Source organism: Aphis gossypii, chromosome 1 (assembly GCF_020184175.1).
Source record: "Aphis gossypii isolate Hap1 chromosome 1, ASM2018417v2, whole genome shotgun sequence".
Classification (NCBI taxonomy): domain Eukaryota; kingdom Metazoa; phylum Arthropoda; class Insecta; order Hemiptera; family Aphididae; genus Aphis; species Aphis gossypii.
The window spans coordinates 42,622,005-42,646,479 of NC_065530.1; the positions used below are offsets into that span (position 1 = coordinate 42,622,005).

General features: G+C 27.6%; 2 protein-coding genes across 4 annotated transcripts; both read right to left on the reverse strand.

The window, feature by feature from the left end:
* Positions 1–2,021: 2,021 nt before the first annotated feature.
* LOC114128966 (uncharacterized) lies at positions 2,022–5,971 on the reverse strand. Of its 3 annotated transcripts, XR_007603546.1 has the most exons (4): positions 5,337–5,971; positions 5,060–5,223; positions 4,048–4,157; positions 2,022–2,630 (listed from the first exon to the last, which is right to left on the reverse strand). XR_007603546.1 is itself a non-coding variant. In XM_050198520.1 (3 exons), the coding sequence occupies exons 1-3, from the start codon at positions 4,265–4,267 to the stop codon at positions 2,330–2,332; spliced, it is 432 nt and encodes a 143-aa protein (XP_050054477.1). In that variant the 5' UTR covers positions 4,268–5,043; the 3' UTR covers positions 2,022–2,329. The 3 variants fall into 3 exon arrangements, 1 of the variants encoding a protein (XP_050054477.1); XR_007603536.1 differs by having other exon boundaries at positions 5,060–5,958; XM_050198520.1 differs by lacking the exons at positions 5,060–5,223; positions 5,337–5,971 and adding an exon at positions 4,247–5,043.
* Positions 5,972–10,740: 4,769 nt separating this feature from the next.
* On the reverse strand, positions 10,741–22,590 carry LOC114128969 (14-3-3 protein epsilon). The gene is made up of 6 exons (XM_027993586.2): positions 21,977–22,590; positions 13,433–13,632; positions 13,244–13,350; positions 13,018–13,155; positions 12,733–12,938; positions 10,741–12,664 (listed from the first exon to the last, which is right to left on the reverse strand). The coding sequence occupies exons 1-6, from the start codon at positions 22,038–22,040 to the stop codon at positions 12,606–12,608; spliced, it is 774 nt and encodes a 257-aa protein (XP_027849387.1). The 5' UTR covers positions 22,041–22,590; the 3' UTR covers positions 10,741–12,605.
* Positions 22,591–24,475: the final 1,885 nt, after the last annotated feature.

The following is a 24,475-nucleotide window of genomic DNA, read 5'->3' on the forward strand; positions in this document are numbered from 1 at the left end:
TTATAATATAAATAATATTATTGATACACATAGACTAATATTTGTCTAAAGTATTTGATTTTTCTCTATTCAGTACACACCTAAATATTATTCATCTTGCGCTGTGTAAATACTAATTGGCATGTTAAAAATATAATTGTTTTCACAAATGTATAAGCAATTTATCTGTATTCATCAAATATAATATTTTTAATTCTTAAAAATGGATCATCCCACTTTATTACACTGTTTTATTACTGGAATTATTAGTATGAAACTCGGAGAGCTCAATTTCCCAAATCCCAAGAGACACTTAGATGGTCGACCTTCCATGTTCCATCAATATCGTTATTATTCAATATGACGATATGTAACCAATAAACACAATATTATCGTGTTTAGAAAGAATACGTATATCGTATATGCATTTGATTTCAAATTATATTTTATTTAGTTAACTAAATAATATTTCTTCTTCTCCTTCCGTTTTGCCTTTCGCTCCGACATGGGATCGACAACCTACGCCCTACACCACTATAGAATTCTGACTTCATTAGGTCGTGATTAATGACGTAAACTATGTTTATGTCACTCTACATTCCATTCTTCATTGGTTTTCATCTTCATCTTTCTAAAATTACCGAATCATCTCAAAAATGTCTCCCTCATTTCAACTAAAATTGATTTCACCTATATACGCAATTCCAAATGAATTTATTTCTTATTCTATCCTGTAATTTCAAATAGAATACTTAAATTAATATAAAATAATAAAATATGATATGTATAAATTAAGGAAAATAAACCGCATAAACCACGTGATATGAGGTAAAAACTATAGGTGTCATTATAACTAATATAAATATATTGATCGTTCTATAATTTTTAACCCTGAAAAACTATTTAAATTATGAATCCATAAGATATTTATTTTGTGAACTATTTTAAGGCAATGTAATACTGTAGTACTACCGCGTAAGTAATAAAAAAAAAAATAGCTTACCTACACGAAAAATGGTTGTTTTTCGTAATTGTTCATAATTAAAATTAAAATTTTATAAAAATTGTTCCATTGCTATGGAAAATATTTTGATTTAAGATATTTTTTTTAAATGTTTTCTTCCTTAGAATAAATAATACCTATACAATAATGATCTTAGTTCACTCTCAAGAAAAAATTAACTAATATCAAAGCTTTTCACACTCATTTAAAACTATATATATATGTAATTTATAATTTATACAACGACTACCTATACGATACTGGTTATCAAAATAATATAATATAAATAATATAATAAAAAATATTTACTTAGGATGGCATTTTTTTTTTTTTTTATTGGGGTTTGAAGTTAAAATATCGACAAAATTTCTCAAAATCATGAATATCTGCAAATTATTTTGTAGTTAAAAATGTATGAAAATTTTTGTATAAGTATAGCTAAGAAATGAAAATTTAATACACGATTTTCCATAAGGTTGGCTTACAAGTTACAATAATTATAAAAGAAGTCGAGAGTTGGCCAATTAAAAAATTGTATTTAAAGTTTAAATGTTTTATCAAATCAAAAATATCAAATAATAATCAAGTAAAATAACGATTTACTATCAAATAGTTTTAGATTTTTGTTATAGTTAAAAATTACTAGTCGTAGAAATTTGAAACATACACCAGTTTTTTAAGTATACATTTACCACTCATGATTTAATTTTAGATACTCAGGTTATTAAAACATGTACCACCTTTTTTTCCACTCAATGAAAAATATATCCGATAGGCTGATAAATCATTTCCGTTCAGAATCGTTTTCGTATTCAATGATACCCATCATTGCATTCAGATTTAACACATCCATTATAGTAACCTACTTTATGTTCGAGGTCCACTCGGTATCTACTGTACCTACAGCAGAGCGTTACCCACTTGACCACATTTTTTTTTAAATTAAAATTGTAAGTATGTTACTCCTTTGATTCAGCTAAAAAATGGTAAGCTACCAGTAGGATTAGGCCGATTAGGGTAATTAAATTTACCATATAACTAAATTCTCATATATAATATATAGATATATATATACATGTACTTACATGCGTTAACACGTTAATACGTCTAAACATAAGAAAGTAGTAAACTAGAGTGTGTGCGTCGTGTGTGAGAGAGAGAGATATATATAATAAATTACATACATAAATGATATATGATAAAAAAGAATAAATACATATTATATATTATATATTACACACACGTACCTACTATTTTTGAAATTACTACCGAAATCAAAACAATTTTTGAATAATATATTTTAATGACAAACTTATTTGATACCTAATGAACGTTAATATTGAAAAATTAACATGTGCCGGCTGTTGTCGTAGCAGACGTAATCGTCAACGCAGATGTGGTTAACGAAGACATAAACGTTGGCGATAATGTAGATGTCATGGTCGTTGTATTCGATGTAGTTGTCGTCATAGTTGTCCTTGTGCTTGCCATCTTGATCTTGGAATTTTTCAATGGATAGTCTTCAAAATTTTCAAAGTCATTCGTCCATTCAGAAGAAGTTTCGATCATCATAGTCTGTTTTTCTGGAGGAGTCGTCGTCACCAAAGCGTCGTTTACAAATAATTCGTCTAGAAAATCTGCTGTTGAACTAACAAAAAGTATTATAGTTTTATAAAATTTTAATAACTCTGAAACAACTTGTTGAAATTTTTATTTAGATATATTAACATTTTCAAGAAAAAACTATCTATTTGATAATTTAGAATAAATAAATAAGAGTAATTTTCTGAAAATACGAAACTTGTACCACAATTGCACATTATAATACGCCTTAAACTAAGTCAGTATTTCGAAGTATAACTAAGTATACTTAAAAATTTCAAAAACTTGAATTAAAATAAATCCATTACTAAAAGAAAAAATGACAGTAATCATGGTTGGTGAATCAATCATAGAACTTCTCATTTTGTATTAATTTTTTTATATGTATTATATGAATATAAATGCTGTAGTGCGGCGTAAAGTGTAGGCAATATAGGTACATAACTAAATCGAAGATAGTTTTAACTTTTAAGGGGATTGGAAGCGGTAATTTTTTTTCAACACACACGCCAAACATGGAATTATAGAAGTGTTTTTCGACGTACCAATTGATATAATGAAGCAATAAAAGTTCTGAGAATAAATTTGAATAGCAGTGAAGTTAATTTGAGATCAATTTTCCTACATTTTTGATATTATTCTTAAATTACTCTCAACATTTAGTTTGTTCCCAATTTCCCATATAACTTTATTATCGATCAAATATTATTAAGCACATAATAAAAATATATAAGTAATATTATTTTCTAAATATATACGTTAGTAATGTTAATATTATACGATCCACAGCCCAGTTCGGTCAGTTCCGCACTGTTCGCTACCCACAGGTGAGCCGCGGCTCTTTGACTGGAAACCACTGGTTTAGTTTATTGAGAAAAGAAAATTTAGTGATAACAATAACAATAACAATAAGAACGACTCATGAGTTCATAAATTCACACAACAACAACACTTTTCTTCTATTTTTGTATTTAATGTAATTGTTATTATAATATAATCCCTAATTTATGATCTAATTTGATCATTTATACTGTGTGTTATAGTTATGTTCAGATCGGAAATAGCTTGTTTTAAATTAAATTAACACATTAATCAATTATTAATTAAGAGTTCCAGGAAACGTGATCTGCAACCATAAATATTAACTATAAATCAATAACATAAATATATATAATATAAGCTAATATATTATTATATTATTTAATAAATGTTAGTCATATGTATTTAGATAACATCATTTCTTATTTTGTACCAATAGAATATAATTATCGTGACATCGTGTATTGTTTTATATTAAGACATTAAGTACCTACCTATCTAATTCTAAAAATTCGTTTTTCAAATAATTAAAGTGTTTTCGAATTTTTAGAATATATTTAAAAGTTTAATTCAGATACAAACACAAAATTTCAATTTGAAAATTTGACGATGGGTGAAGTCATATTATATTTTTTACTACTCACTCGACATCATTGTTGTGGTTGTACTTGATTTGGGGCCAATCATTTGAATCCAAAATTATGGTTGACTTGACACTCAATAATATTACGAATGATACGTAAAATATAAAAATCTAAAACAAAAAAATCAACCATTATAGTAAAGAACGATGTTAAATTAAAATAGAGTCATCGTGTTAATAACGAAATAATGATATCTCACTTTGAATTCGGACGATTTCATTTTTGACAAAAAAAAAAAAAATAGTTAGCCAACATACACGAACACGGTTTAAATTTTTTTTACTGAATTATATGATGTGTATAGGTATAGCACACAAACACGCTTATACAATAAATGATCAAGATGTTATAATAATTATAAATATTTAGCCTATAAATGTATAATATTTCACATAACAACAGTAATAACAAGTAAAAATACGAGATACCGCGCGTGTCTCCAGACAGTTAAAAGGTTCCAAAGTCATTGGATAATTGTAGTTTTATTAGATACTTATTATACATAGTAGTGACTAACTAGTGAGTGTAATTAATGGAGTAGAAGTCCAATAGATCTAATTTGACATTACACGATCAGACATCAGTAGAGTATTGCCGCAAACACACAGAATAAATAATAATACAAAACTCAATAAAATTATGCAACGTAATAGTCTCTCCAAGCGTAGAAACTAGAAAAAGTAAAAATATCCAATTGTGGGTAAGTTAATAAAATTATATCGAGTTGACAACGTTAAATCATAATCACATACTAACAAGTTATAATAATAGTTAGACCACAAATAATATATTGGTATGGAGTAAATAGTTACAATATTTTGTTTTAAATAAGTGCTGTTTAAACTGAAAACTAAAACCGGTATTTTGTAAAAATGTTTGATTAAAAAATTTTAAAATCACGTGATGTAATATTACAGGTTACGAGAAGTCAACAAAAATTCCCACACATCTTAACTTCAATGAACATTGTAACCTTGGTTTTATTTTCGTTTTGTTAAATAGTACTACCTACCTACTTTGGTGAACAAGAGACGTCATTAAACACTTGACACTTCTTGCCGTAGTAGTCGTCATTATCGTCACCGCCGTTATTCGAACGATATGTCGACTAGTGTAAAGTACTTTAAAGTAGTTCCACACGTCTACGACACAGTAACCACGGCGCGGCGCTGCGCTCTAAAAATCATAACATAAAAATTATTATTATAGTAATTTGGTCTGAGTTACGGCAGCACTTTGCGGTTGCTGCTCGAGAAGTCGTCATATTATTGTTGGACAGATGTACGCACAAAGTGAATGAAAGACAGTCCAAGTAATTATATCGCCGAAGGAAAAAAACGATTGATTTTTATTGTTTTACTGTAAATCAACATGTATTAGTTCGTGTTAATTTGATAATTAAATATAAATAGGTATATTATATTTACAAATTACGAGCTACTGGAACTATGAGATGGCGTAATCACTCTACGGAAGGTTAGGTTAGGTTATATATATAAGTAATAGGTAAGCAGTTACGGGGAAAGTTGATTAATTTGGTTTTAAAGATGTATTAAAACGTCTGATACATGATATTTTTAAGAAATTAAGAAACATATTAATGATGTTATTATTAACAACTATTAAGATGTAAATTATATCATTAAAAATAATTTATTGCCTAATAAAGTAATAACATGTATATTTTGTACTTTTGTCATCATTATTGTTTATTTATTGTGCATTATAATTGAAATATGAAGCAGAAGATGACAACAAACGAGTAAATTATTTAAAAAAATATATCTTTTAAACAATACTTGCTTTAAGATAACACCACACCTGGCAAACATTACTAATGTGTATCAGTTCCAATTTAGTGTAAGACGTAAGTAATAACACTAATAAGTATAACCTTAACCAATAAAAAAATCGTAAAAATATATGAAATACTGATACTATTTTTACCTTATAGTTTGATAATAGGCCGATTCATTCAATTGTTAAAAGTTATTACACAAAATTGGAACTGCTAAACAAACTTATATTATTGTAGTAATATACTCGTAACTTTTGTAAGACTATAAGACTACGTATACGGAACGCGGATTATCATAATAGAAATATTTTCAAAAAAGTTCTTATTTTTATTTTTTTTTTTTTTGAGATAATGGGTCGTGCAAATGATACTCGAATGAATAATGGATTTCCCACTGCTAAGTTCAAAGAATTACAATTTATAATAAATGTGATAAAAGTACAAAGTCTGAAAAATAAAAATATTAAGTGTCACCACTCACTATCAGTAGACTTCCTATTATAGTTCCTTTTATCAGGTCTATCCATGTGTATAATATAAATGATTATAATGATAATATTATTACCTATTAAAATATATATGTAATGTATATTATTTAAAAACAATAATAGTTAAAATAAAACAAACCAAAAATATTATTAAATTATTTATTAGTAGATAGGTCATCTATATTCTATATGTATGACGTAGGTACCTATATTGATTGTACATAATGACGACGTTTCACACTAATTATTGAACGTTCACAGTCGTTGCGCGACTGTATACGTTATGTACGGATATAAAAGATGATTTGTCAAATAAAATTTACTTTTTTTACTAGGCATCTAAATTATTTTCAACATTTTTATGCGTTTAAATCTGAATTTGAATAAGGAAGTAGTTTAATAACTATTATTAATCCTCTTATATCAACCCAGCATAATATAGCAAATGTGATACCTATATTTGAAATTTAGTTTATATCATTTTTTTACAATCGTTAGGTAATAAACATACAATATTGTAAAGATAACTGAAAATCAATGTACCTATGTATCTATTTAAATATTTGTATAATAACTTCACGATATCAAGATTCTGATATCAAAAAAGTAATCTTAGCGCAATGTAAAATAAAATATTTTCTGCACGATATTTGCTGTACAGTACTACAGTGTACCTACCTACATGTTATAATTATTAGGTACCTATTTACTTGATACCTAAAAATTTTTATCTTAAATCACATACTTACAGTGTATGTATTAAATGTTAGTAATAATATATCGAATATCTGATTTATTAAGAATATTCATTGGTATCATGTTAACGAGACTCATACCTATAGAATACTATAATATTGACACTAATGAAACTAAAATTTATAAGATATCCAAAAAAGTTTATCTTGAGAATTAAGGATTTTGTCAAATATAAATTATATACTTGGAAAAAATTTCGCAATAATTATAAATATATATTTTTTTTCTAACGCCTTATCATAATAATATTAAATAGGTGTCAAAGGCACGAGGACAACATATGAGGTGTATAATTAAAACATTTTTCTTTAAAAAAATAAAATATTTATAACTACTTACTCGTATATTTAGTTTAAAACAAAATTAGTTCTATCAAATCGCCAACTGAATTTACCAGTTTTTTCTATTAACATTTGGTATTTTGTTTTTACTTTATTAAAGCAGTCTGCAACTTTTTGAATTCTGGCCCCATATTAAAAAATTTAAAGTTTTATGGACCATATAGAACAAAAATTAAAAATGTTTTATTATTATATCAAAATGCTATAATTTAACAGTTATAAATTAGAAAATAATAATAATAAAACTGTTTGAATAGGTACTTGGTAAATGCACTAAATGTGATTTTTGTTGTTGGATATTGTTCACTATTTTTTTTCGAATTCATCATCATTTATTTATTCACACTCTATATGCACATAGTTGAGATGGTCATCCGTTAAGCTTGAATGGCGAGAATTTCCATTTTTTTGTATAAAAAAACTTCATTTTCACACCTACTATGTACCTAGATGGCTAGATCCAAATGTACAATATTTTATAGCTATATATTTTTAATTTTTGAAAATTATATAGTAAGTTCAGCATAATATAATTAAGTTAATTGTTAGAATGCGTTTTTAAGAACATATTAGAACTGCAAGTCTATTATTTCCATTTGAAGTGCTCAAGTGTCAAAAAATATTCTTACAAGTAGAGAATTATCATATAACGTTTTAATTCATTTTTTTCAAGATGAAACCGTAAAACTGTAAAAATTTCAAAATTACTTCAAAAGACTTAATATGAAACAACAATACAACATAAGTTGACTTTTTAATTATATAATTTAATATTAAAATTATGCATATTTAACACATTATACTTCAACAAATCAAAAAAAAAAAAAAACCACAGTTAAGAAATCCAAATTTCATTTTTGAGCCCGGACGCGTCTTCTCTCTTTTCTTCCAAAAAAAATTGTGTCTCTTCATATGACATCTTACCAAGATGTAATAAATAAAATACAATTTAATCATTAAAGTATTAGGTATTTATAGATATAAAATGTGTAGTTTCAAGGAAATAGCTATAACATAAAATATTAAATTTAATTGTCGATTTGAAACGGGCCACTGATTGTAAATCATTATAGTGACTTTATAGTGTAACTTTGATAAAAATGTATTTATAAGAACATATATAGGTATAATTCCGAGAAATAAGACTTAAGATTTTTACTACCTACTTATTTTACTTATTTTGCACTGTATAATATTATAAACGTAATTATTATTTATTAAATGTGTGTAAAAGTAAATACCAATAAAACAATTTTATAATTTTATATTGTAACCTCGAAAATCTTAATCCGGGTGTACCTACAGATAATTATTAGATATAGACCACAGCTCATAAGTATCTACTGACCACTTTAAATACCAATAAATATAATAAGTAATAACTATTAATTCTTTTATTGATTTCGGAAGCATGAAGTCTGCATTAAAAATGCACTATATAAATTTAAAAATTTACTTAAAAATGTACTGTCTACAGACAGTCTTTAGTAAGCATGGCTTAATACGCAATCACTTACAATTTACTAACTTATAAGAGTGATGAGGTATTGAAGTGGTCTGTATTGGGACTATTGAGTGCAATTGAATTTGACATGCCGAAACAGCAACTGCGTAATTTTTTTATTTGTTTTATTATATACTACACTGGCACATAGCAGACATCACTTTACACATAATAAGCGTAGGTACTTAAATGACGTGTAAGTAGGCGGAAGTGGAAAAGAACACGCACGCATCTATATACAGTTTTTTACAATTATCGTATTCTGTACGAGTTCAAACGAACAAGGAAGGAGAACTTTTAACAGGGGTCATTAGTAGTTATACCTACTTTTTCTAGTTTTAATTTAAAATACATATATACTTACTCAATTATACTAATAAATTAACCATTGGTAATTTTATTTAATGTTCTCTGTATTCAAACGCTTATGGGTTCTTGGTCCAGAAAAATATTTATCTATAGCTATACATTAATATCAACAAAATTACGTGTTACGGAAGATACAGCTACCCAATTCTATTAACCCTTACGAGTACTCAAGTCTCAAGTCCTATGTATTTACATTTGCAGGTCTAGAATTACTTTTTGCCAGAAGTTTACTTAGGAATACGTTTTTAAATTGTGTTTTGTAGTTTTAATTATAGTCAAAACATAATTAGGCCTATCACTTTAACCTGGATCAACCTTCGTTGTTTAATTAGTAAGTCATCTCCCTTCAAATGGATGAAAATAATTACTATTTTGCATATTTTATAATACATGAATACAAACTAGTTATACTTTTGAAATTTTAACATAAAAGTACTGACAACAATGTCTAAGGTTAAAAAAAATCAGTGTACTTTTTAAGGAATAAACCCAAGTTCATCTTCAATTTACATATTACAATATTGACCTTCTACTCTCACCACATATCGATTGCAATTTTTAATATTTTCCGATACTTGTTTACTTATAATAAGTATACGATATATAAGTATCTATTATGTTGTTCACAATCAGTCACTCGCCCAATATATGCGTCAGCGTCTCAATGTGATCTGAGAACGCATATCAATACCGTCTTCAAAATATAAATAGGTAATATTAAGCAGAACTAAGCAATGACCTCGTGTTCAAATATTTTTCATATACTAGGCAACTTACAATACCCAGCAGTACAAGATATTGTATCTTGGAATAATACGTATTAATCTACGCATAACCACTTTTCTTTTTATACAAAAGAATAATAAATTTGTCTTTTTGCTGAAACGGTCATAAACATCCGTAGACCAGACTATAATTAGATTTCGTGATGTGTTTTCCGTCTATGAATGATTGGCAGTTATTTACCCACGGCTACCGATTCCCGTGAAAAATAAACAATAAAAATAACAAAAATTTGAAAGATGTAAAAATTTAATGCAATGGCGCATATTATATTATAATAGTTTTAATGTTATTAATTATATTAATATTATTATCGTTTAAAGAGACAAATAAATAATAATATACATCTTAAAATTGTACGTAAAAAAGTTACTGACATGTCTACTAAAAGTTATGTTAGGCGGGTCATCGTCGTCGTATGCAGAAGGGGGTGGTGGGACGTTGGAGTATAGAGTACAGAGATTCCCTGTCCAACATACATACGAGCGAGATCACACACACGCATACACACACACACACACACACAAACATACTAGTTAAACTATAGTCGTATTGTTGTTCAAGTGTTGAATACATATAATTAAAAGATTATTTTAATTCCGGTTAGCTGACGGGGCAGCAGCAAAGGAAACGCGCTCCTATAACACTGTCAAATAAGTTTCTTCAAATATTTATTATTATTTTTCAATAATCACGTATACTGAGAAGTAGAAAAAAAATCTACACAATAAATAAGACTAAATAATCGATAGGTGGCTAAGAACTACGTAAATTTTTCATTTTTTTTTTTTCAATAGTTTTTAACTGTAAACATTTTGGTCCGTATTCGTTGTGATCAACACACACGATAAAAAAAATACACACAAGTATTGTCAGTACATGTAGTTAAATGATTACAGCGCAAGAAAAAAAAATATCACAAAAAAAAAAAAAACTCGAAATGCTATCAATAAAGACTCGTGCGATAAATAAACAGAGTAGAGCGTAACAAATGGATATAATATATTGTTAATATTTTTTAAATGTTATTATTCGCACAGTATACTATTGACATTGGTTTTCTTTTTTTTTTTTATCTTATTAGTTACAATATCTATAGTATATGAACCAAAAAAAAAAAAATCAAACTTTTTGGAAAAAACTCGATGAGAAAGCATTACGATTTTTTTTTCTTCGTTTAACAAAAATTTCATAAAGTTAATTATCATATATTATAATGTAATAAACCCTATAATAATTCTATAATAAACACATAACCTACATTTTTATTATTTTTTTTTTTTTTTTTTTTTTTTTAATCTAAGAAAACGGAATGACGAAAACATTCAAAATGTTGCACTTGTTTTCTTTGCGTTATAGGTGTTAAAAAATCATTAACTATCATTAATAGTATTACAATTAATTATTGCTGAAATTATGGTTGAAGAGACTATTATTTCGTTAAGAATTAGTTGATTAAATAATGGTATCATAAAAGGCAGGGGTTAGACTTTAGAAATTTATAATGAAATTAGCACTATATAATGATCCCGAAATATTTCATGCTCTAAGTCAAATACTTGTTATAAAAGTAAAAACTAATTGACATAAAAGCATACATATTTATATATATTACAAGTATATATAAATGTGTATGGTATTTTAATTTATTAAGTTAAGGTGAAAATTTGGCAAAAATCAAAATAAAAGTGAATAAGTGTATAAAATAAAAATTCATACTAAATAAGAATACTACGGTACACTTTGATTCCATTTTTCTTTGTACAATTTTCATAAATATTATATGTAAACATTTTTTTAAAAAATTTTTGTTATCATCGAAAAATTAAAAGTGCAATAATAACCAAAAAGTAATAAATAATAATTGGTCATGCTTAGTTTTGTATTGACTACTAATATTAAAGTAAATGCAATTAACGAATAACAAAAACACTGGTTAAATTACAGGAACTGACTGGTGGTGGCACACCCAATGTACCTACTAATTCTGAATTCTAAATGAGATTTTTGAGTGATGATTTTGTATAAATATATATATTCTTTAGTATAAAATAGAAAGAAAATGTTACTCTCTTAGGTAATCAACACAAAGAATTGAGGTAAGCTACGATTTGCATAATCGTTTTTACTAGAAAAAAAAAACAAAAAAATAATTAAAAAAATAATAAAAAGCCTTATAATTTAAATACAAAAATAAAACTTTTAACACATAATACTGAACAGAAAGACATAAAATTTGTTTTTTTTTTTTTTATTGAGTTATTATTTTTTGGGAATTGTATAAGATTAAATTAAAATTGCTGTTGAATGTTCCCCTGCCAATGAGATAAAAGTAAAATCAAAGTGTACGAAAAAAAAAATTTGACAGTCTTGGAGTGAGTCGCTTTACTTTACTTATAGGGCTGTAACTATTGAATGCATATTTTTTATGTTTTCATATTTGATATTATTTGTACACAGACACTGTTTTTTTCGATGACAATATAGTTATTTTATTATAGAGCAGTCACAGAAGGCATTTATGAGACATCTTGATCTTCAACATCTTGAAGCTGTTCTTTAGGTTCAGCTTCTGTACCTAAGATAATAATTTTAAGTTGAATAAAATAGAACAAAATATATAATTAATTTTGTATTCTTTCATACCATCTCCTTGCATATCTGAAGTCCACAAGGTTAGGTTGTCCCTTAACAACTGCATTATAAGTGTGGAATCTTTATAGCTCTCTTCGGATAACGTGTCCAATTCAGCAATTGCTTCGTCAAAAGCTTTTTTAGCTAAATGACAAGCTCTATCAGGGGTGTTGAGAATCTCATAGTAGAATACGGAAAAATTCAATGCCAAACCCAACCTGTTAGAAATAAAAATTTTTTTAATTATTTTCAGGTGTATAATTTTTAATATTAATAATATGAACATATGGATAATACCTTATTGGGTGAGTAGGAGGTAAGTCTTGATTAGCAATATCGCTAGCGGCTTTATAGGCAACCAGAGAATGTTCAGCGGCTTCTTTTCTATCATCTCCAGTAGCGAATTCAGCCAGATATCTATGGTAGTCACCTTTCCTATGAAATTATTTATAAACCATTAATATCTATAACAGCACAGTTCAGTAACTATACAGTTTTAACATAGATCAACTAGATAACTTACATCTTATAATAGAAAACTTTAGATTCGCCTGAAGCAGCACATGCTATTAAATGTTTATCAAGTACATTTAGAATGTCTGAACAAATATCCCGTAATTCTTTCTCAACCTGTAAATAAATTTAAATTACTTTTACTATCACATTTTAATTTACTGATAAATATTAAAATTGTAATTTATGTGGTACATACTTGCGATCTATATTGGCGGATCATCTCTAACTTTTCTTCAGCACCTTTGTTCTCTTCTTTCTGTTCAATACTTGAAATAATGCGCCAACTTGCACGTCGAGCTCCAATTACATTTTTATATGCTACAGATAACAGGTTTCGTTCTTCTACAGATAATTCAACATCTAATGATGCTACTTTTTTCATGGATTCTACCATTTCTAAAAATTAAAAAAATGATTTTTAATTAGAAATATTATTGATGAAAGAAATAAAAAAATTACATATTATTTATGATTAAATTTGAAAGGAATATAATCTCAACAAAACTTTTACTTTTAGCCTATTAATAAGTATATAACTTTTTTACTACCTATAGCAGCTTTATATATTCATACAATTTAATGGCAAGAGCATATTATTATCTAGAGATCCACCATGATGTTTTTTTTGATATTTGTATTTCGAAACAATCTATTAAAATTTTCTCCAAAATCAAATTATAAAAAAAAACTAATGGATATCCATCTTAATTTATGTATATAGGACAATTCACTGTATTTAGAAAAAAAATAAAATGAATTCTTGTTAGTCTAATATTTTTAGATTCTGAGCTGAGCGAGGAATGTATTGGTTTTACAATGATGTTTATTTCTTTTTCTTTTTTATTCCGTAAACACTTTTTCTCCTCCTAAACTTGTTCAAAAGTACAAGTGTAGCATATTTTGTGAAAAGTTATGTTCTTGAGCTGGTACTTTAGAGAGGTCATTTTTGGATATTCGAAACAGTACTTGAAATAAAAGCGGTTAAAGGAGAAAAAACGTACGATATCACGATTTTGTAATATTAAATAATTACGGACGACGTTTTCTACCAGAAATAATGCTTCAAATGAAAAATGACAAGAGACTTTTTTTGTTGTATTTTGGATTTGTTCTATACGGTTTTAAGTTCGGAACATTTTAGCCATTTTTGAGCTATTTATAGACTTTTAATTTTGGGAGTTTTTTTTTTTGTTGTAATTCGGTTAAAAACATTCGTAAAAACTTGAAATTTGGGTTGTTTACTTATATTATCCTTATCTAGACATGGTAAAATTTTCAAAATATTTGAGTGACTGTTGAGCTTTTTCTATTATTTTATTTTTTTTTTCAATTTTTAGATATTTCCTAATTATATAAATCGTTCTTAAGCTGTTCTTAAAACGCTTTGTTTATCACTATAGAAACGAATAAAATTAAATAAAAAAGATCCCTTCGTCCACTCAGAATCGTTATTTGCCGAATGAAATTCATTGCATTCAAATCGAATACCTACAGTAAAAATTACACTATCCTGTACAAGAACCTAACACTTAACCGAAATGCGCTGACTTACTTTTTTTTTAATAATTATGTTATGCATACATAAGTATAAATATTATTCTAATTGTAGATTGCAGGTAATATAAAATTATAATGATCTATAATAATTTATCATGTATGGTAATAATGTTAAGTTAAATTAGAGGAAAAGTTAAAAAATAAAACTTGAAACTTAATACGAAAGTTTTACTCGTAAGAATAAGAATAAATGAATAATCGTAAAACTTATTTTTCCTATAGGTATTATCGAACTAAATTTTAGATTAACTACTAACGTGACAACTATTCATAGATTTTAAAAAGGCATTTGATACTCGTAGTATTCAGCTTTACAATATTATATACGAGTTGCCCCTTCCTTTCATACAAAAACAACACTAGGTAACTAAAATATGTATAAAAACACGTAATATAGATTGAGAACGCTAAATGTAACACCATGAACTTTTACAGCAGAAACCACGCTGAAACAGAGGGACACGACATCCACAGTACTTTTTAATCTTGCTTTGGAGAAAATAGTTAGGATACTACAGGACAATCAAAATAATTTATTTGTCAATCAAAAGATACAGTCATAGGTTTTTTTGACGATTTATACTATAATAAGCGGATCGCTTGTAGACACAGCTAACACGGCCAGTGTTAGAAGAAGCAACGAAGATAATAGGTCTCAAAATGAATACTAAGAAAACGATAAAGATAATAAAACTCGTTGAAAGCGAGAAAGTAAAGAAATAGATTTAAACTATAAAAAAAAGTTAACGAATTTAAATATTTGGGAAAGTTAAACAGAAAGAATCACTGGTCGAAGGAAATAAGTATTTGAATAAATTAAGCGAAAATAAATCGTGCTATGTACTGACTAAATATTTAATATCCAGTAATATCTCGAGTAATATCTAGAAAAATGAAAGACAGATTCTCAGATATGGTTGCTAAGCTTGGACGACAATTAAACTAACAGAAATTTTCTCGGAAATTGAAAACTTTAGAAAAGTTAAATATAAAGGAAAATTCTATGGAGTCTTATAATCGATGAAACCAAAATTAAAAACCAAAAAATACAATAGCAGTGGTTAGGTTACATAATAAGAAAAGAGAGTATAATATTAGAATGGAAATCATAAGGAAAAAGATTTAGGAAAAGGTGACTTGACATGGTAGAAGATATAAAATCCTAGGAGTTAAGAGCTAGAGAGAGGGGGTCCAAGATAAAGATATGAGACGAACTATAATAATGGTGGCAAAAACACTTAAAATACTGTAAATATGCCAGAAGAAAAAGGTATAAAAAAAATACGACAGTTTTTAAGTAAATCTAAAAACAATAGAATTCGGTAATTTATTTATGGAAATCTATTGTTCACATTTACCTACAAGAAAATGAAACTAAAACTACTTTACTTTATATGTAAGTACTATATTATGTAGCAAGGTTTAACACTTTGATACACATATATATGCAAATCACACATTCATATTAATCGTAATCTACAGAGTGGCCTACGTGGAAAAACACGTAAACATGCGGATTAGGTAATTAGGGATATAAGTTTTTCTTTTTACTCAATTTAGAGATTTATGGAGTTAAAAATACCAAAATTCAAAGGGCTTAGTTTGATCATACATCATGAAAACGGGATGAAGAAATTCATAATATTAACGGCGATATAGTTGTTTTTTACCAGCTTAAACGAACCATGGGCACGGTTTATCGTGTTTCAACCCTTAGTATTAGTCACACACGCCCACCGTAGTTATCGTGGTTAAACAACAGCGCAACAATCGATTTGTTATATATTTATTACGTAATGTGTAACACACATGATTTCGTAGGTGGTTACAATTTTTGTTATCAACGACTATGTCTGGACTAAAAGTTTAACTTGCAGATCAATAGACCATCAGGACGTATATGAGGTATACACGACGACGTCTGGGTATGGAACATTGGAACGTTAGTAAAGTTGACATGAAGGGGAGACCGCCGTTGTCATGGCAACGTTATACGCTGTAGACTGGTACGGGCCCTGCCACACCCTACCCTATCATTCCTATTTACCACGCCCGCAATAGCTAAATTAAATACATTAGCTTAGTGACAGAAAAATTATTTTCAAAAGACGATAGTATGTATTTAAATAGAGTAAATATATATTACATGCTGAAGAACCACCATTAACAATTCACAAAAATCAAATATCACAAATAAATATTTGTCCGGTTTAAAAATGGTCAACTCATATTGATGTAGGGCTGGCTGATGTACTATTACCTCGACTATTACTTTTATGTAAAAATAAAATTAATATATTACATAGATTTTAATCACTAGCCATTAAACTAAAATATATTCAGCCAATACAGGGTAAATACTTATTCATTACCTGGGATAGAGAATTACAATTATGTAATATGTGATAATGTGTTAAAAATATCAAAAAAAAATTTAAGATTAATTTTATTATTTGTTGTTATATAATATATACTAAAATAAGATTGATATTGATTAGTAGGTATTCAAATAAATAAAACTTATTTTGATCACTCATAAGACATTCTTTTGATTGGGGTATACATATATAGAAATATAATATAAAATCTTACTCTAAAATCTAGATAAATAACAAAATTGTAGACACTAAATCATAAAAAATAAGATTTCAATAGAGACAAACATAAATATTAATTTTATTTAAAGGTACCTAGTAAATATGTACATAAAAGTAACACATGATTTATAGAAGATTTTTTAAAATTTGAAGGAATAAATCAGTATTGAATACACAATTTTAAAAGTAAAATAATTAGAAAGTTTTGAAAATATCTTTCAACCAATAAATAAATCATTATTTATAAGCTATGTATTTATTTTATTTTATAATAAAAAATATCTTAATTGCACCAACCATCAATAATCTATGAATTTACTCTTGAAATTAAAAACAAAATGACTAAGTTCATTTAAGTATTAAAATAGAATGAGATTAAGAGTATTATTATTGTTCAAAATATCATTATTTATTGTTTTTTTTTTAATATTACATAGAAAAAGCATACCTAATGAAAAGTAAAAGAGATGACTTTTAATTATTTAAGTATTAATTTTTCATTTGTGAACTTCCTTGTCAACAAAAAAAAAATTAACAAACATACTTACCTATTTCAAAATTAATAATTTTTAATGTAGAGAATCTATCTTAAAGAGAAGCAAGATTTAATATGTAAAAAACTATTATATAATAACTATCCACATGAGTTTATTTTATGAGTACCTATTATTTAATAAATTTTCATATCTTGATGTTAGAAAAAATAATATTCAAATTATTTAAAGCAAAAATTAAGCAATGCCTACAAATTTAACATACTTAAATTTTCAAACATAAAAAGTAAAATATGATGCAAATTATACCTACCTAACTCAACCTTTTGTATAAATATTATCATATTTTAACATCTATTAAATTAGTGGTAAAACAATTAATAATATAGGTAGAACAATATTTACCTAAGTAGATACCTTATTCAAAATAATAAAATTCTATTATTGATACCTAAATAAAGAAAGTTATTAAAGTATAATCTGTAAATAAAAAAAATTAAATACTATAAATAAGCATTATAAAACACTTGTTTATTTATGTCCCACATATGCGACTTTGAAAAGGCATGACTATTAAAAATGTTATTATAATTTTATTATTCATTTTTTTAAATATTTATTTTAAACTTATCTTAAAATCAGATAAGAAAAGTAGTGAGAAAACATTAAGCAAAAAATTAACTAAATATAGGTAGTAGATACATTATATTGAAACGTTTTGTATGTACAATACAAAAAAACAGCACACTGATTTTTGTGTCTTGTTTTTTAAAACATAAAAATGATAATTACGTAGGTATACTATATACTTAGAAAACAATTGTTGAAAGACAAAAAGAAAACTTTACTTAAAGTATAAGCAGTATAATGTAACAATGTAATTAATAAGTACCTATTATTTAAAACGCAGTAAAATATTTTTTATGCGAAGCATTTAAAATATAATTTGTTCAGGTTAATATCTATGAACTCATACTTATTAGTTATTAACTAAATCTATACGAAAAGGGTTATTAATCAAAGTTTTGAAATAAAAGTAGCTATTAATGACAAAACACTATTATAAGTACACCACCTTACAAATATGATTTAGTTTTTAAGGGGACGCTACCCATGCATTTGTTGTCTCCGTCTTACACACACCCAACATAGCAAAATTTCGTTCACTAGTTTCAATAGTGTGCTGTTAATTTTTATATTAGATTAAATTGATCCATAATCAAACTTTTAAATAAGAACATTATCTATTCTGTACTTAAATGTTGGCGATTTTTCAAATTTTTCAAGCATACTATCAGTAAGTAGGTATGCAGTGAAATATCACAAATTAACAATGCTCATATCTCTCTTGAAAATTAAGCTATAGAATAGAAGCCAACGCTTAGCACAGATAATGTTATTATCTAAAAATTGTATAATTGGTCAATTCACTCTAATATCAAAATTAACAGCACAGTATTGAAACTAGTGAATGAAATTTTGCTATGTCGGGCGTGTGTAAGACGGAGACAACAAATGAATGGGTAGCATCCTCTTAAGTAAAAGGCAAGAAAATATTAAGATTGATAATATTAGTACTAAACTGAAGGCATTACCTTAGGTAGGTAACCTAATTATATAAAATAATACTGATACCTAAATAAGTAAATACAAAGGGACCCATGTTTGTATGTATTTTACAATTTAGTCATATGTAACCAACTAGTTATATGTACTATATAGTAAAAAAAAAAAACTAGAACAATTATTTTAATGGAATTAGGTAATTCTAAATATTTTATTGTGTACCTATACTTTTAAAATTATATTGCTGTTCCTTATACAACTTATGTATTTAATTATTTGATATGTTATACAAATACAACATACACTCAGGACTCTAGTGTTATAGGTACACATTTAAAATATAAATTTAATGAGGTATTATTATTATTATTATTTTTTTATGAATACTTCTAACAGTAAAAATAAGTTATTTAAATAGATGAATATAATCTTTTTCAAATACAATAATTAAATAATAATGGTATTTTTTTGTAATTTTAAATAATCACTAGCTAGTCTTAGTCAGATATATAACTATCGTATAACACAATTCTTCACACAACAATAATTATTTTTCTATAGCTAGGTATTTAATTTAAAATCATATTAGGTATATAGATAATTAGTTATACGTAAAATATAAATGTTTAGCAGCTATGTTACAATTATTAACATCTCTAAGTAATACATTTTATAAAAAGAACTTTAATATAGCAATACAATTAAAATATTTTTAACCACTACTAGTAGATTACATTAGCACATACCTAATATTTATAGGTTACTATAGGTTTTAAGATATTCTATGTTAACTACTTAAGTTTGCTAATTTTAAATGGTAAAAAGTCTATCATAACAATAAAAATAAGAAGCAAAAAATAAATTTGTTTTTAATTAGGTAGGTATTATGGACCATTAAAATCGTTAATACAACATTAATTTACTAGAAACTTTCTAATCATACTAATAGTTAGATATCTTGGCCAAATATTATACCAATATTTAAACCTATAAAAAATTTAATTAAATAAGGTATCATTAATTTTCAAATGATGGCTAGTAGGTAAACAGTAAATCATTTTAATTTTTAGATTGAGAAAATGTGAGGAGGTAGACAGGTAAGTATAATTAAATCATTTTATTAGGTAGATACATCAAATTATAAAATACCTCGTAAAATACTTAATAAAGAATCTGGCTAATGAAGATTTGAAAATAAGTAAGTACATTTAAATTAATATGGCATTGCATATTGGTACAAGTATTTTATTATCAATGCTAAATAAGTGAATTTTATTTTTTATAAATAACATGTTCACATAGGTATTTCCAATAAATACAGAATAGGTAGTCAAAAAAAAAAAGTTGTACCTACTAAAGATGTTTTAATATCAAATAAACAAATATTCTTTTAAAAGTAATGAATGATTAAATATAAGAAAATGAATCAGTTACAATTTATTTAGTTCAGGATATTTCGAGACAATATTTTTTTTTAACATTAAAAACCATCTTTTTATTAATTTTATTAGATTGATACCTACCTAATGTACTTAAACCATATTATTATGGTTCCATAAATGTGCATGTATCAATTAACTAAATTATACATCATTAGTTTTTTTTTCTACTACACTTAATAAGAATCGCTAAAATTGTATGCTTCCAGTACAGAAGACAACAAAGACACAAAGTAACGATATTATTTAGGACGAACACATACATACTATTAGCCCAAAAACCGATATCCACAACACAGGGAGACCATATAAAATGGGAAAAAATCGTGAACGCAAGTACATGTGTAGAAATTACTGGAAACCCCTGAAAACCACCACCATTGTCATTGAGATGCCGCCGGTCGTAAAAGTCAACGAATCTCAATGATTGGTGATATGGGTGGCGGGGTTGAGGGGAAACGGGTAGCGAAGGCGTCCGGCCGCGATGGTCGGGACGGACGAGCGATAAACCGACGGGTGAAATTCCACCGTGTGGGAAGATTAACGGACGGCCGGGACGGCGTCACCACGGCGCGCGAGCGATATCATATCGCAATCACATTTGAGCGATGACGATGACTAATAGATGCATGATTTTTGAACGCTATAGAAATCTCGTACGACTAACGGTAAAAACCGCCACCACGTATTATTTTAATAATAATAAAATATTTTACTACTGTGCCCACACACGCACGTACCGTTATAGGTGCGCGATGTGACTAACCTAGAAAATGAAAATATAATAATAGTAGGTAATAATAGTAATAATAAATATTATATATTATATAGTCCGCCCGATTATTATACGTATTGATTATTTGGGCGCAAGGCGTAGAAGGCGGCGGCGGTGGCGTCGGGCGGTCGTAACGAACGAGTAACGCGGGGCGGCCTTTGGCGGTGGGGGGGAGGCCAAAAACGGCGAAATTTCGACGGAAAAACTCGCGTTAACGTAAACGAAAAATCGATTATTTCGATGGCACAACAATTAAATAAAATATTAAAATGTAATGACGTCACACGTTTAAACTCATCCGTGTGCACTCACCATCGTATCTTTCCGCCTGTTCGGCGAGTTTCGCCTTGTATACGTTTTCTTCTCTTTCGGACATGGCGAAGGTTGTGTGGTAGTTATTTCTGCACAGCTGCTAGTGCGGCGACGGGCGAACGTAGACGGTTTATCGTCGGACAACAGCACTCGTGTGAACACGCACCGGAAGTCTGATACGATTCGAGAGCTTCGACTGCGGCCGACGCGCGAGAAACCGTTGGCGGGACGACGACGGCGAACGACAATAACGCGTGTACGATATCACTCTGCCGCTGCGTTGAGCACGATGAACGAACGAACAATTATTAAAAAATATTATTATGCGTAACTGGTAAAATATTACGGTTACGAGATTTAATAATAAAATTTATTAAAAATCCGGAGATACGGCGGTAGCGTATTCGTGGATCGCGCAGTTAGATTGCGGCGACGGCGGCGGTGGATGCGGTTTGTGAGCGGACGTTACGTCGTTTCCCGTCGCCGACTTGCGAATGGTCTCTCTGGAAATATGGCCGCACCCGTCAGGCCGCCAACGTGACGCTCATGGAAAAATAACTCGATATAATGGATCTGGCGCGCGCGCGTCTCTCTGGCGGACGTACGACGACTACAAATGCATTTTAACGATTTTTTTTCATTTTTTCTCCTTTCCCATTTTGACCGACCGACAGACGACGGCGACGACGAACGACGAGCGTGGTCGTAGTTGTGTGCACGCGGCCAACCGCCGACGGGCGCGCTCCCGATGCTTGTTCGAATGTGTCGTAATAATAAAATTATATACAGATACCTGGCTATATGTGATATTATCGCGGCCTATACACAATAATAATGATTAATATTAATATATAATATTAGCTGGTCTTTTTTTTTCTTTTTAAATCGGCGATTATTATATCATATTTTTATACTCATTCGTTAAATTAACCGTCCGACAAGACCTTATAATATACACGTGATCGCATACTCAAAGGTCGTACTTATACTTATCTGTGTATGTATATACACTGTATAATATTAATACATAATATATTTGTATATGTATATTATATTACCTGTACCTTATTAATACTTAAACGAATAAAATAATGTTTACAATAAGGACGAGTTTTTCTTTTTGTCGACATGTAGTCGAGCACCTATAAATAATATATTATACAATTAATTATTATACTGTAAATCGTATTGATGTAGTGTATGATTACTAAAAACTATTGCAGTAACATGCATTTGCAATATTTGCAGTTTGCACCCTGTGAAATATCTGTTTTACTTTTTGATCGATAACTGTAAATTTGTGGACTTGTGAATACTGACAATACTAAAAATTGATATATACATAATAATATACAGTTATGAAAAATGAGAAAAATGGGAAATAAAGTTTCAATACCCCTCGTCATCGTCGACAGATTTACTTAATCTCAAATTATTATGAATAAATATGTTATATTAATTTAAGAATGGGATAAATTGTTTGATACTCTTTTATACCTAGCTATGGCAAAAATATTTAAAAACTAATATATAATAATAGTACCTATAATCCCACTTTTACTAATGTACTTTTTTGTATACGATCCTGTTTTCTGTAACCTGCAGCTAGATAGGTATGTACAGATGCATAAATTGCAATAAATAAAATATAATAATAATAATATATTAATATACAATTGATGTTGCAGTACAACTTATGACTTATACACTCTTAACTGTTAAGTATGACTTTGTTACACTCTTACACGTATAATAAATATGTAATAAACAAATAACAAATGGTGAACAGTTTATGATATAAAATATTGGGACAATGATCACGACATCTAAAAACAAAATGTATGATACAATTGATTAAAATATTATCTGTATCAAACTAATAATTTATGAATTTCTGGAACAAAATAAAAATATTATTAAAAATAACAGTCATAACATATCTATTACCATTTACCATTGATGTATACCTACATTTATATACATAATAATGTATAATATATAATCAATTCTATTACCTATAAAACCATAATACGTATATCATATTATATAATATATTCATGTACTTGAGTACCTTTATATTATGTTAAAAAAAAACCTACTGATGTGTACGGTGTACCATAATTTATATTATGTCAGTGTTTTTTAACTTAAAAGTTAGGTACCTATGACAATAAGCCAATAATTTATCAATTATTATATCTATGTAGAATTTATTATATTAGGTTTACTTTGTAAGTACGCTTGAGCTAAAGACCTAAAGTATTGAACTATCATATGATAGAAAGCAATATTATAGGAAAAATGCGTAAAAATGTCCTCCACGGGCCAGAATCAAACTACAATTCACTATTCACAGATATCACCAATGTACCTATGTATATGATGTATGGCTTTATTATGGAACGTTTTCCTACCTAGGCTTATATTTTCTGTAAAACGATTGTGATAAATAAAAACAATAAAATATTTTTAAAGTATACAAATACAGGACGTACAATT

What these genes read in the sequence shown, in the direction of transcription:
- LOC114128966 (XM_050198520.1), bottom strand. Translation starts at nt 4,267, where the DNA reads ATGAAATCGTCCGAATTCAAA. An exon ending in TGAAATCGTCCGAATTCAAA is followed by an intron (nt 4,158 to 4,246) that starts GTGAGATATCAT and finishes TTTTTGTTTTAG; the next exon opens with ATTTTTATATTTTACGTATC. An exon ending in AACCACAACAATGATGTCGA is followed by an intron (nt 2,631 to 4,047) that starts GTGAGTAGTAAA and finishes ACTTTTTGTTAG; the next exon opens with TTCAACAGCAGATTTTCTAG.
- LOC114128969 (XM_027993586.2), bottom strand. Translation starts at nt 22,040, where the DNA reads ATGTCCGAAAGAGAAGAAAACGTATACAAGGCGAAACTCGCCGAACAG. An exon ending in ACAGGCGGAAAGATACGATG is followed by an intron (nt 13,633 to 21,976) that starts GTGAGTGCACAC and finishes TTTAATTTTTAG; the next exon opens with AAATGGTAGAATCCATGAAA. An exon ending in TTCAGATATGCAAGGAGATG is followed by an intron (nt 12,665 to 12,732) that starts GTATGAAAGAAT and finishes TTATTATCTTAG; the next exon opens with GTACAGAAGCTGAACCTAAA.